The sequence below is a fragment of the Podarcis melisellensis genome (genome assembly GCF_964234715.1).
Source record: "Podarcis melisellensis genome assembly, chromosome: 5".
Taxonomy (NCBI): domain Eukaryota; kingdom Metazoa; phylum Chordata; class Lepidosauria; order Squamata; family Lacertidae; genus Podarcis; species Podarcis melisellensis.
In genome coordinates, this window is record NC_138537.1 from 66422842 (window position 1) to 66437357 (window position 14516).

General features: G+C 39.9%; 1 protein-coding gene across 18 annotated transcripts in view; it reads right to left on the minus strand.

The window, feature by feature from the left end:
• The window catches only part of PCDH15 (protocadherin related 15), a gene marked incomplete at its 3' end in the record, with an annotated part of 626354 nt that overhangs the window by 124143 nt on the left and 487695 nt on the right, over positions 1-14516 (minus strand). For all 18 annotated transcript variants that reach the window (XM_081912931.1, XM_081912944.1, XM_081912932.1 and 15 more), the window contains 2 exons: positions 11129-11257; positions 110-415 (listed from right to left, as the gene is read on the minus strand). In XM_081912931.1, coding sequence (XP_081769057.1) covers positions 110-415; positions 11129-11257 — 435 coding nt within the window. The remainder of the gene's footprint in view (positions 1-109; positions 416-11128; positions 11258-14516) is intronic.

Consider the following 14516-nt stretch of genomic DNA (forward strand, 5'->3'; position numbering starts at 1 on the left):
ATTTTTTACTCTTAAGAGATAGCCAACTAGGTGGACTGGTTTTGATGCAATACGATTAAGATATATTCTTCTTCACAGAAAATATTCAGGGAACTCATGGCTCTCTTACCTCTAAACGTAGAAAGACGGTGCCCGGGGGCAGGTTTTCAGGAATAGTCACTGTATATGAGGCATTCGTGAAAACAGGGCTGTTGTCATCAATATCCAGAACTTTGATTCCCAGAGTTAACGTTGTACGGCGGGCATCCACAGCTCCATCTGTTGCTTCAACAATGAGTTCATAATAGTCCCTGTTTTCTCTATTTAGCTTCACTGAAGTGTAAATACTGCCATTGGATGTTATGCGGAAAAGATTGTTGAAGTTTGCCAAACTGTAACGGACTTGACCATTTACTCCAGCATCTGGGTCAGTAGCCTAAAAGATAAGGGAGGGGAAGAAACATGAAATCAGGAGTTTGTAGCACAAATAGACCCTTTGCAGGCTAATGGAAGGAATTCAGATTCTTTGATATCAGATTCATAGCCCCACAACCCTAAGAAAGCATGGGCATCCAGGGCCACTAATCCAAACCTCCTTGACAGAAATCCAGCTTCCAAAAATCAAGGTCCCTGAAGGTCGTGGGAAGGTACAAAAATAAGCCTACATAGCTGCCTGGGGTTGCTCTAAAACTGGATGCAGGGATGCTAAATTCAAGTAGGGACCAAGAATTAAGAAGAAGGCTAGGAAGTCCACACCTGTAACAAATAGTTAAGCAGTAAGGATAAATAAACAGTAGCCGGTACAATACTCCATTCAGACCCATTTCCTTAAAGTCAACACTTTTCCCCAAATCTCTTGAATTATATCTACAATGTAAAGAAAGAAACTCTGCCTGCTTCCACTTTCTGCTGAGTGTTACTAGTTGCCAGGGTGAATGAAATCCTCGACTCTGTTCCTTCGGTCACTTGCTGCTAGTCCTACTTGGACCCACAGCCAGCCCTGCTACATTACTCCATTAGAACCATAGAAGAGGAACAGAACTCAGAATATCAGCAGATGTGACACCACACCTCCACTTCTCTTTACCTTGAATAAATCAAGGCACAAGTAACTTGGTTGCATAAGAGAAGGGAATGCCTGCTTGAGTAAGGTATTTTCGTTTGTGCAATTTTCTTAGAGACTGCAGATAGCACCTCACAAGTTGTTACATAACATAAAAGTCCCTGGTTATCAGCACTACTGTCAGGAAGTTTCCAAAGACATTTAATATCCTGCCATGGTGCTCAGTGGGAGGCATAATAATGAAACCATTTATCTTCATGGAAATCAATTAAAAGTTAATTAAAATGGTTAATAAAAATCACACACTTGTTTCTCTTTTGTACTACATCAACACAATAAACACTGGTGGTTTCAGCTTTATTTGTGTCTCAGGTTAACACATCCCTGCGAACAACACCTATGTGGTGCCTAATGTGGTGTCTGCAGTATTAGTGTTAATGTTTAGAGAGTTGAAAGAAACTGCTTTCACTGGGATTGGGGGCTCAGGTACAATAGTAGCATATGCTGCACAGGTTACATTTTTGCCTGATAGGCTGCTGCTAGAGGAATAGGATCTGTGCCCCAAGATTACCATTTTAGACACACATTCAGCAGGTGCAACATTTACTACTAGACTATCTGCTTCTCCATCCAACATCTATTAGATTTCTGCCCGCCTTAAGAATAACCGGCCATCAGGGGCAAAAAATAGCAATCCTAGTAGGTATTTGGATATGGTAGCAACACATATAAGCAGGGTCTTGTCATAAAAGTGTATATAATATGGCGGGTCTCTGTTATTCTCATTTCACAGATGGGGAAATGTGTTCTCTTGGCTTCAAAACACCATGTGCTGTTGCCATTTCTGAAGGGGGAGACAGGGAAGGAGGGGGGAAGGCCATTTGGCTCAGTACAGTCTCAGGGCCAGAGAGAATTTCACGATCTCAGCACTGTGGCTGCACATGTCAAGCTCCCTTCCTTGCACCTCTACCTCTTGATAACCCGCAGCAAGGTGTGGTGTTGGGATGCTGGGAGAGCAACATAGTTCCAACCACTCAGCCCTGCCAGCTGCTACTGGGTAAATATGTTTGTGATGCACAGTTCGATTGGAAATCTAGGCCAGACCTCCCAAGACTGGCTGCACCCGAGTTTTGCAATAAAAGTTGCTAACGGTAGCTAGTCATAGAGAGTACAAATTAAAAACATTTTTTTAAAACCTTGTTGCAAAATATTTTTTTTCTTTTTTAAAGACAGAATGCATTGTGGGGATTTTAGCTGAGGGAGTAGTGACAGAACACTATATCTTCAAAGCCTTAATCCACGGAGCCAATGTGTGCGCTCAGATAGATTTGCTTTAAACAAGGGCCACATGAAAGCAATTAAACAGCTGCTAACTGGATTACAACCAACACCCATTAAGACAATAGTAAATTAAAAAAGATTTATCGCTGTCTAAAATTCAACAGCCAAGTTAAGTTGTATAAACATGTAGCTCTTAATTTATCAGGGGAGCAGAAAGCAGAAATGCCCCCAAGTAACAAGAGAATTTTCATTTGTTAAAAGAACACCACCACCACACACCAAAAGTATTATTATTATTGCCATTTTCTTCACTTGAAAAGTTCAGAGCAATTTTTGCTCCAATAAGCCTTTGTGAGAAGCCTATAAAAGTAAATGAAGGTTTCGAAAAAGCCTATGACCCAATTACTACACTACATATCCCGAATTAGCTGAAAGAAAGAAAATCAAGACTCATGCTCAAGGGAGGAGATAAAAATATAGGAACATAACAGTTGGGAAATGCCATAGTGGTAAAGCATCTGTTTTACTTGCAGAAGCTCCCAGGTTCAATGGTTCAATCCTTGGCGCTATTGGGCAAGATGAGGAAATTCTTGGTAGACCAGAGTGGGCTGTCCTGGAACAGAATGCAGGTGGGGTGCCCCTAGGGGGAAGGGAGATTGACAATGCAGGAGATGACTCCCCGGAAGAACATGACATAAAAAAGCAGGCCACTGTAAAATTTATTCCATGCGATCACCTTGGACACTGATTTTCGGCCATGGAAGAAACAGTAGTTTTAGGCCTCAGAACACACTGGGGTGGCAATAGAAGGAAGAAACAGTTCACAGAACAATTCCTGCCACTCCCAAGAAAAGGAAGAGACATCTGGTAGTGGTATGTGACTCCCTTTGGAGAGGGACGGAGGCAGCTGTGTGTGGAAGGATAACTTAGGGTTTAAGTTGTCTCTATATTAATGCACAGTGTATGGGAATCAAGCAAGAAGAAATTGAGTTCTTAATACAGGAAGACAAATATGACCTAACAGACATTACTGAAACCTGGTGGGATGAGACTCATGAATGGAATGTAGAAATTGAAGGGTATAAACTATTCAAAAGGAGTAGATTAAACAGGAAGGGAGGAGGAGCAGCATTATATGTAAAAGATGAGAAGAGATCCATGACATTGAGCATGAAAGACAGATTGAGATCATACACCATCAATGCAGGCAGATTTCGAAGGCTGCTGTCCATAATGGCTACAGAGCAGTATCATTAAGTTAATATCTATCCATAGAATTCTCACATAAGAGAACAGATAAATGCTGCTAATGTTTGTCTACACCTATCTGGAGGCGGGCTTGTTTATATTCAATGCTGAATCAATGCATTGTCTGTTTAGAATGAAACTCTGCATAAATATGAATTAGGGTTCTCTCCCCTTTTTTTCTAGAAGCAAAAACTTAAATTTATTCTCTGCCAACAGCTGCATCTTGTCAATGACTATAACAAAGGAAGAGGGTGATGATATGTGCTGTTGGGGCTGTACTTTCATTATACACAATCAGAATTGTAACACAAGCCAGTTCTTTTGAAGTTTCTACAGTATTTGCTACTGCCTGATCTATTTGACTACCATTCTTTGTAATGTACATAATGTAATACCTTGGATTCAGAGGCAAGGCATGTGGAATTTTCACAGCATGAAAAACAAACTGCAGCAAAGCACAAAAATTTAAAATAAAATGACCTTACACTAAGCAGATACTAAGCAAACAGAGATACCTAGAGAGATGCAGCAGTATGATTCTGAAAATTTACTGAAGTTCTCCTTTCTTAAAGCTCTGGAATTTAACATTTGGAGCAAAAATGTGCCAGGAAGTTTGAATGCAGGAAAAAAAATTTCAGGTTTATTAGTTTAGAGCATTTGTGGAATGCACTCCTTGGTGAGGCTTGCCTGGCTCCTTTATTACATATCTTTAGATGCCAGGCAAAAAATTCCCTTTCTCCCACACCTTTGACTAATTTAACAATCTATGGACTTTTAAACTGTGGGTGGGTGCATGGGGTATAGTTTTTATTTTTTATTATGGTATATTTTTGTGTTTTTATCTTGCAAACTGCCGTAATCCTTGGATGAAGGGCGGGATAGAAATTTAATAAATAGCAATAATATATAATTAGAATTATAGATTGAAGTCTGCTATTTCTATACAGTCGTACCTTGAATCCTGAACACCTTGGTACTCGGACGTTTTGGCTCCAAAACGCCGCAAACCCGGAAGTGAGTGCTCCGGTTTGTGATCGTCCTTCTGAACCCGAATGTCTGACAGGGCTTCTGTGGCTTCCAGTTGGCTGCAGGAGCTTCCTACAGCCAATCAGAAGCTGCATTTTGATTTCTGAATGTTTTGGAAGTTGAACGGACTTCTGGAATGGACTCCGTTTGACTTCCAAGGTACAACTGTATAGTTGTAAACCAGACATGTGTGTGACCACATATTTTAACAGGAACCTGAATGTGTGCCAACTAGTCATTTCCATGATGCTGACAACCAAATACTAACATTAAATTGCCACTGTCCTACAGTCTGCACCTTCTCCATTATCCTAATTGGAATAACTGACTCCATTCTAAACATTATCTGTTTTGCCCTAAAGGCTGATGGAATGACATTTAGTTCTTCCACAAAGTTTAAAATATAGAACTCAAACCTATTCACAGGAATTACAAGAATAACACTTACATTCCTCAGTTAAACCAAGAAGCCCAGTCCAGAGAACTGCAGGTGCAGAAAGCTACACATCCACTGCTGCACTTATCTTTTTGAAATGTCGCTCATGTAGCAAGGACCAGGCAATTTTCATCATGCTAACATAAATCACCCACAAAATTCTGATGATGCATGGTACTGTAAAAATTACTGGATCCAGAGTAACGGCCAACTGCAAACTAGTGCGTTGTACAGAAATCATGTTCTCTAAAGTGCTGGTGATGTTTCCTTAAACTGGACTTTCCTTGAAGAAATCCCTGTGTCAACAGGAGGACTCAATGAATCAGGCACTTACCCAGTTTTCTGTTTAATTAGCTTTTCTTTTAAAGCCATTTGATCAAAGCTGCAGATTTTTAAATAGTGATGTGGAATTAAATATTTAATGAAACCTTTCAACTAGTGGAAAAAAGCACATCTGAATGGGAAGATCATAATTTAATTATTATTTATTAGATTTATATCCCACCATTCCTCTAAGGCATACATGGTTCCCCTCCTCCCCATTTTATCCCTTACAACAACCCTGTGTGATAGGTTAGGCTGAGAGTGAGTGACTGCCTCAAGGTCACCCAGTGAGCTTTTTGGCCAAACAGGGATTTGAACCTTGATCTCCCAGGTCCTAGTCCAACACTCTAACCCCTATGCCACAGAATGCAGCATAACTAAGCTCATCTAAGTGAGAATTATCTTAGAAATAAGGGGGGGTTGGGGTGGAGGGAAACTTAGATTTTCCACTACAGAAACATTTTTTCCTCCATCACCAAAGGAAAATTGGCACTCAGAAAAATATGTACTTCTCAGCAAAGCACTCACATAAATTAGTTTTGAAAAGATATCACAGGTGGTTATTTTAAGGTGTAGCTTGATAAACTAAACCACCTAAAATAACATAAGAACCCTCCAAAATCCATGTAAAGTTGTATATTCCAATTCTTAGAACCTTCACATTAACGTACCTAAGCATAAGCATGTAAGAACTTTATTGTGCTTTTAAGTCCCAATAGTTTCACTGGGATTTAAATGCATTTTAACTTGGTATTGCGTCCTTTGTCTACATGACACCTACAGTACCTCTTTCTGGAGTGCCTTTCTGAAAACCCCCTGCTAGGGAAGGATTAGGATACCAAAAGGGAGCACTTAGCTCTTAGCCATTTCTATTTATTTCCCAAAGATTAAACTTGCCAATGGATTCTTAATTGAGAAAGAGATTCAGTGCAAAGGGATGTAGGCATTTTTACATTTCACATGTCAGAGCAGAATATGTAACATGCTGTGCCCCATTGTGTGAAGTAGCTTCTTAAAAATGGAAAATATTTCAAACTTTGTAATTATGAATAATTCAGGAAGTTAATTCCGACATAATCTATTCTCCTCTCTTCCCCCTTCAAGGACTCCCACTGTGACATTAAGAAAAATAACCAAGGAACGGGATGATCCCTGCCTAGGAAGTAATAGTTCAATTTCATAGAACATTAGGGAATATGCTGTAATTTTCTTATAAATTCAGTTTATTTGGTCAACATTTCAAAGCCAGAGAGTGTACTCTGTACTCTACACTGCTATTTTATTCCCCCCCTTTACACAATATCACCCCCCAATCCCTCTGTGAGTTTGATGCCCAGTTCAGAAATTAAGGCTTCTCTCTCCAAAGGTGGTCAAAGAGTATTATTGAATTAAGGCATAAATAGAAAGGTCACCTGCAGGTTACAATTATATATTTATTACCCAGCCCTTATGATGTGATAAACTGTTGCAGGATAATAAAAGAACCAAAGAACTTAGGAAGCGGTGTGTGGAAGGAGAGTGTAAGCAGACAAGCCTGGTAGCTTTCCCAAGGTTACTGTATGGAAAGTGGTTGGGAATTTTCAGCCAAGGGACTGAATGTTGGCCCCAGCATCTCCCCACTTTGTCCCACCCACTCCACACAGCAAACAGGATTGATTAAAAATAAAATTGAAGCAGCTTACACTGGTGCCAGTGGACGTTTCTAAAGCTTAATTGCCACAGTGGTTAGCCATCCACAACACACACATTCCAAATTTTCCCAGGCAGCAATTAAGCTGGTGAGGGAAGCCTTCAATTGGCTGTAACTGGAAGCTCCCATTAACCATGGGGTGTCATTTTCCTGGAAGGGATCACAGCTGAAAAGAGAAGGGTTGAGTCTCCCATGCACTGCAGGTGCCACCACCAAAAATCACTCCCTATGCAGTACTTAGTCTTGGGGAAAGAAAAGCTCCTGCCAGCCTTAATGGTGCACTGTTTTTAAGCCTAATTGTCACAATGGGGGGTGGGGAGGATCTTTGTGGACTGCAGCTGGAAACAAAAGAGTGTCTATGCACTGTGATCTCCATGAAGATCATACACATATCCAGCAATTAAGACTTGAAAACAGAGAGAGAATGTATGAAAAGGTGTGTGTATATGATGTGTGTGAGAAGTGCACAGTCCTATCTACTTTGTGTTAGTCCCATCATTGCTGGCATGTGGTCTCCAGAAGGTAAGCCACAAGGGGATCTGGCATTTGGGCAAAGGTTCTTCCTTCCCAATACAGAATAAAGAATAGAGGAGGACTGTGGTCATTTCTCTCACATCACAATAGGAAAGGATCGTGAACTGGAAGAAGATAGAGGAGTCTGGTCAATTTCCAATCATTCTAATTTTTAGACATTATGAGCCACAGATTTTCTTGTATTATTCTGTTGGCGACTATCTTTTCTTTCTGTTCTTGCCTGTACTGATGTAGACACGGTCACAATCAGAAACAAAAAGGAATCTGGGTTTAAATATTGGAGTTCTTTGACTCAAAGGAGAATGGTGGACCAGTAGCATTAGTTTTAGATTATTTAAGCTGAAGATGAAATGCTACCCAGTGGAATATGGCCAAAGAAGACAGACGAGCCACGCAATGTTAGCATAAAATAGATCATGCATATTCAAAGAATAAATAATAGGACCAAGAAGGAGGAGATGAAGCATCAGCCCAGACCAGCCATTGCCACATTACTTCAAATCACTGTGATGATGGGAATGGTCCAGGGCTGAGATGGGAAACCACCACCAGGAAGTAAGGAAGCCCAGTATTGTGGCCCCTTCCTTTGGACAAGGCGTTTTCTGGGGAAGCAGCTCTGGTTTTGGTACAGGGTATCAGGTCCCACACAAATGCCCACCACAGGATCCTCCCCCTCCTGTGTTCAGAGAAGGTCTCATCAAGACTGAGAGCAGAGTCTTGTGGGTCACAGCCTAGTCACTGCTGTTACTGAATGGACTTAGGACAAATTGTTAACGTGATTGAGAATAAAGAGCTCTGTAAACTGGAACTGGAACTGAAATAATAGTATTTCTTATTTCCAGTCCTAAGAATCTCAAATTCAACATAGTTTTGAAATGTACTGGGCATCTCCAGCATCACTATGTCCCCTTTCCCACCAGCAATATAAATGGTTGCTTAGAACCCAGGGAATTGTGTGATCCACACTCATGTTTCTTAAAAATGGATTAGTTGTAAATATTAAAATATGATCTCGCAAGACATCTCGGATATAATTTTTGATCAAAATATTTTAATGTTCTACAGAAGATAAGTCAATAGCTATAAGAAAAGTGGTTTGATATGGTTGAACTTCACTGTCAGTTTCATGCATTTGAACTCTCAAATCTTTCTGCTTCACAGTGGCCTTCTAAAAAGAAGAAAAGGAATTGCATTCAAAAATTGACTTTGGGGGATCCCAATGATAAAATTAAAAGAACAGTGGGGAATCTGGTACAACTCCAATTTCCACAGTCAAGTAAGTACTGTGTGGAGTTTAAAGGATATGAAATGCATCCACAACACTTTGAGACTTGTCCTTTTTAGTTTTTCTTCTTTTAATCTTCTTTGCCTTCCCCCATTCCCAGCAGGGGTTTTTCCTATGCCACCACCTACAAGAATACCAGCTGTGAGCTCTTTTACTTCATAGGATATTAACACTTTCTATTGGCTCTGAATATGCAATGAGGTTTATTGATGTAGCTTGGAGTTTCCAAGGAACTATGCAGTCGGAAATTCTCTTGTTTCGGTTTCAGCAGCATGCTCAAAAGAAAAACTCAAGCAAGGATATCTACATTCAGGTGGGAAAGACCTGTTTAACACTCTGCTAACAATAGTTCCATTCCAGTTTTCTGAGTTGTCTCGTATTTCTTCAGACTGACTTGTGGTGTGCTGTTGTTGTTGTTTTAAACTGTCAGGTGTGCACTGGCAAGGCTCTGCTGAGGCTCCTGAACAAAAGACTACTGTTCCTTTAATTAAAAGCTTCCTCCTTTCTGTTCCCTTTATTGCTTCCTGTTCAGCATGAGTAGCAGATAAATGATGTATTTCCATTTAACTGCTCAGTTCATTTGAACAATTAGTGGGGAATTAATAATTTATGCCCCCAGTCATGCTGGTTTTAATTACTGCATTCTTTTTGTTCCTTTTTCTTAATTTTCTTTAATAGAGCCAGTCATTAAAGTCTCGTGCCCTGCAGAGAACTGAATACTAATTAAAGAGTAATTCATCACTACCCTACCTTCAAGTGTCCTGCTTGCACAGAACCTGTGGATGTAAATACAAACATGCATAGTCTTCTGTATGGACAGATCCCTTCATGGAAGAGACACATCTTGCATTTAGATGCATTGGGGAGCTTATGCATATTCAGCTGTCTGCAACAGAACACTTGGACATGTGGAGGTTGGGGTGGGTGAGGACCCAATTCTCAGTAAGACTATAGACTTCAGTTCCTTTTGACAATGTTAAAGCTTTTCATGCTACATGAGTTACAAATCATGATGTCTACTCTTTGTTTGTTAGATCTACAAAGCAACTGAAGGAGTCAAACTCAAATTGCAACTAACATTTTCAAATTAAGGCAGTTTTTTATTTGCATTGTTATTTATCTTTTCTTTGTGCACAGCTAAGTGTATGGCTCAATTAAACTGGCTGGGAAACAAACTACTCTAAAGCTTCTTGAAAGAAAGAGAAGAGAAGAGAAGAGAAGAAGAGAAGAGAAGAGAAGAGAAGAGAAGAGAAGAGAAAAGTTTTGCCAACACTTTTCTTGTTATTTCCATATTTACTACTAGATGACAATTCTGGCTTCAGTGAAGACAGCACTTTGCATGATTTAAAAATTACAATGACACAGAAGGTAGAGATGTGTTGGAGGACTGATTCTATTCTATTCTACTACCCAAGCTAAGGAATGAGTTGCATTTTGTTGTTTGAAATGATACACTGACAGCATCCTGACAGAACACAAAACAGATTGAAAAATATGCTTATTGCCACTCTAAAATGACATGACTATATCCTACAGAATGTAAAAAAATCCACCAGCCACAATTTTATCCCAGTTTCAAACAGTGTAGGCTCACTTCAAGTTTTGTTCTGGAATATTTTATGAACACTGTTTTCACATTTCTTACTTAATATTCCAAAACTGGATTTGCACATTTGTGGAAGGCATCTTTCCACAGATGAGAAACGAAGGCTCCATCAAACTGGTACCTCCTATTTTTCTGCAAAAAGTGAAGTGGTTCTAACATCACATGTTTACTCCAAAGGAAATCCCACTACATTGAATAGGGCTTACACTTTAGTGTTTAGGACTGCAGCCTTAATCACAATGTGGGCCAGAAAAGAATTTTAGAGGGAAACATGGGTAACATATTTCATTTCTACCCAAGTACTATGAGAGCAATACAGGAGAGGTTTGAAGATGGTTTCATGGGGAACAGTTGCCCAGATACTAAGGAAAGCTGTGGACAGGAAGGGTTTAGTATCCATGTGTCCCTTTTGCAACACTGCATTTCACATTCCCAACAGTTCATGCATGGATTTTGCCTCATGGTGGGTTGGGAGGCAGGGAGGGGTCATTTGCAAATTATATCTACTGAGATATGTTTAAGTTCATTTTTAAAACGAAAATGTAGTTAAAACCAACTTCATAAATTGGCGTCATCCACTGGACTACCTGGCAGCTTTAATTCACTTAGAGACAATTTCAAATCAGTATGTTCACCTTTGCTAGCAACAGACTTACCCTCACTTGACCAACAAATGCATTGGCTTCCTCTTCTAGTACTGTAAGGTTCTTAGGCAGAAAAGGATCAAAGACTGGCCCATTGTCATTTACATCTGTTACAACCACATTCACTGTAGCAGTTGATGTCTGCAAGAAAAAGGAAATAAAATTATGAAGCAGATGTTTTTACCTTACAGGAGGATACTTAGTGCTTATTATTGAAATTTGTATTCCACTATTCACCATAAGGGAAACATCCATAAGAATATAAGCAAATTAGAAACCATACAAAACCCTAAACTATCTAAAACCATTATACAAATGAATGCTACAGAGTTGGATTATCACAATTACATTATACCTGGTGATACTTAGAAGGTACTGCGTTAATAGGGTAGGAGAGCTGATACATTTATAATCCACACACATCCAAAGTGTGCACTGTAGATTATTTTTGACAGTATCAAAAGTAATCTGAGACCAAAGGGGTGCATTGGTTGTCAGATGTGTCCCAGGCTTTTTAGACTTGTCTACCCGTGTACTATCGGAAACCAAAGGGGCGTGTTGGTTGCCAGATGAGATTTTTTTTCCAGCTCTCCTACCCAACTGCAGTGGCAGAAGACAAGACTCAAAAACTGTTTTGTGGATAAATTATGTTATCATTTAAAAGTTCAACAAAGGCTGTAATTGTGCATGTGCAAGTAAAATATCCCAGTAACAGAGCAATTGGATGAACATGAGCTTTTTTTTTCCCCAAGGGAAGAAGACAATAAACAGGATGCTTTTGCAATGTGCTATTGCTATTGAAATGTAAAATGATAGAATTATGTGCCATTAAAATGAATATTAAGCGAATGTATGGATTTAAATAGCATCTGGTACAAGACAGGGGTGCCCGCTGTCCCCACTATTATTTATAATGATATTAGAGGTATTATTAAACTCAATTAGAGACAACAAAGAAATCAAAGGAATCAGAGTTGGCCAACACGAATACAAGACTAAGGCTTTTGCGGACGACTTGGTCGTAACAATGGAAGACCCACTCGATTCAATAAAAGAAGTTCTGACGGAGTTCGATCAATATGGGGAAGTAGCAGGCTTCAAATTGAATAAAAAGAAAACAAAAATAATAACTAAAAACATGCTAGCAGATAAAATTGAGGAACTACAAAGAGAAACAGAAATAGAAGTGACTAAGAAAGTGAAATATTTGGGTATATGGGTAACGTCAAAGAACATAGACTTATTCAAAAACAACTACGAAACAGCATGGAAAGGAGTTAAAAAGGATATAGAAATGTGGGGTAGACTCAAACTGTCATTCTGGGGGAGAATAGCCACGATCAAAATGTCGGTACTTCCAAGACTGCTATTTTATTTCCAGACCATCCCGGTGATTAAAGGCATAAAGATATTCAAAACCTGGCACAGGGAGATTTCCAAATTTATCTGGCAGGGGAGGAAACCGAGAATAAAATTTAAACTATTAACGGATTCTAAAGAGAGGGGAGGCTTTGCCCTGCCAGATTTGAAAATATACTTTGAGGCATCATGCCTGTGCTGGGTTAAAGCCTGGATAAAATTAGAAGAGGTGGAAGTGTTAGACTTGGAAGGCCATGACAATCGATTCGGGTGGCACGCTTATCTGTGGCATGGGAAGAAGAAAGTACATAAAGATTTTGGGAACCACATTTTTAGGGGCCCTCTGATGGAAGTGTGGGAAAGGTATAAAGATGTCTTAGAACTTAAAACACCACAATGGCTGTCACCACTAGAAGTCATGTCGGTTAAAAAGAGCGATAAGAGAACCAAGTGGGCAACCTATGAACAACTATTAACGAAGGAGGAAGGGAAGTGGAAATTGAGGCCGTATGACCAGGTTAAGTCCCATGTGTTTGATTGGCTGCATTACCATCAGATACACGGAATGTTCAGGAAAGATGTAAAAGAGAAAGGATATGCGGATAAGAAATCTAAATTCCAAACCGAGATTTTGGAGAACAATACAAAAATTTTGTCCAAAATGTATAAAATATTACTGGAATGGAATCTAGTGGACGAGGAAGTTAAGGCAGTAATGACACATTGGGCCAGAGATCTCGGTCGTAATATTTATTTTGAAGAGTGGGAGAAACTCTGGAACCAACATCTCAAATTTACGGCCTGTGTATTATTAAAGGAGAACTTAATGAAAATGTTTTATCGCTGGTATCTAACCCCTGTAAAATTAGCTAAAATGTACGGATCCGATAACAAATGCTGGAAGTGCAGAGAAAAGGAGGGGACTTTCTACCACATGTGGTGGGAATGCCAAAAGGTTAAAGGGTTTTGGGAGAGCATTTACAATGAAATGAAGAAAATGCTAAAATATACTTTTGGTAAAAGACCGGAGGCGTTCCTGCTGGGTCTGGTAGGTAGAGAGATTAAGAAGAAAGATCACAAGCTGTTTCAATATGCAACAACGGCAGCAAGGGTCCTAATAGCGAAAAACTGGAAATTAGAGGCTATACCGACACTGGAGGAATGGCGATCAAAACTTCTAGATTATGTGGAATTGGATAGGTTGACAGGAAAAATTAGATACATCAAAGATCAGAGGTTTATCAAAGATTGGGAAAGTTTTACAAGATATCTGGAAAGTCTAACAGAGGATCAGATAACTCTGGTGGGTTTTAAAGATGCTCTGTAAAAGATAAAGGGTAATGTTCAAAGGAAATGCATAAACGAGATAGATTAATGGCATTACAAACAAAGGAATGCAGAAATAATGTTTATTATGAACAAGGACGATTTGTGGTAAGACTGAAGGAAGTCACCATTTCAAAGATAATGTAAAGAAATGTAATAATTTGCTTTTTACTTTGATTTTGTAAACAATAAAGATTATGCATGAAAAAAAATAAATAAATAGCATCTGAGTCACAGAAAAGAAATTACCTGAAAACTGGGAGGGGAAATTTTAGGCAAAGCCTAAAATGTTCAGCTATGAGAGTATAAAGGGACGCAGGTGGCGCTGTGGGTTAAAGCCTCAGCGCCTAGGACTTGCCGATCGAAAGGTCGGCGGTTCGAATCCCTGCGGCGGGGTGCGCTCCCGCTGCTCGGTCCCAGCGCCTGCCAACCTAGCAGTTTGAAAGCACCTCCGGGTGCAAGTAGATAAATAGGGACCGCTTACCAGCGGGAAGGTAAACGGCGTTTCCGTGTGCGGCTCTGGCTCGCCAGAGCAGCAATGTCACGCTGGCCACGTGACCCGGAAGTGTCTCCAGACAACGCTGGCCCCTGGCCTCTTAAGTGAGATGGGCGCACAACCCCAGAGTCTGTCAAGACTGGCCCGTACGGGCAGGGGTACCTTTACCTTTACCTTTATGAGAGTATAAAATAAGCTATGAATATATAGCACCTTTGT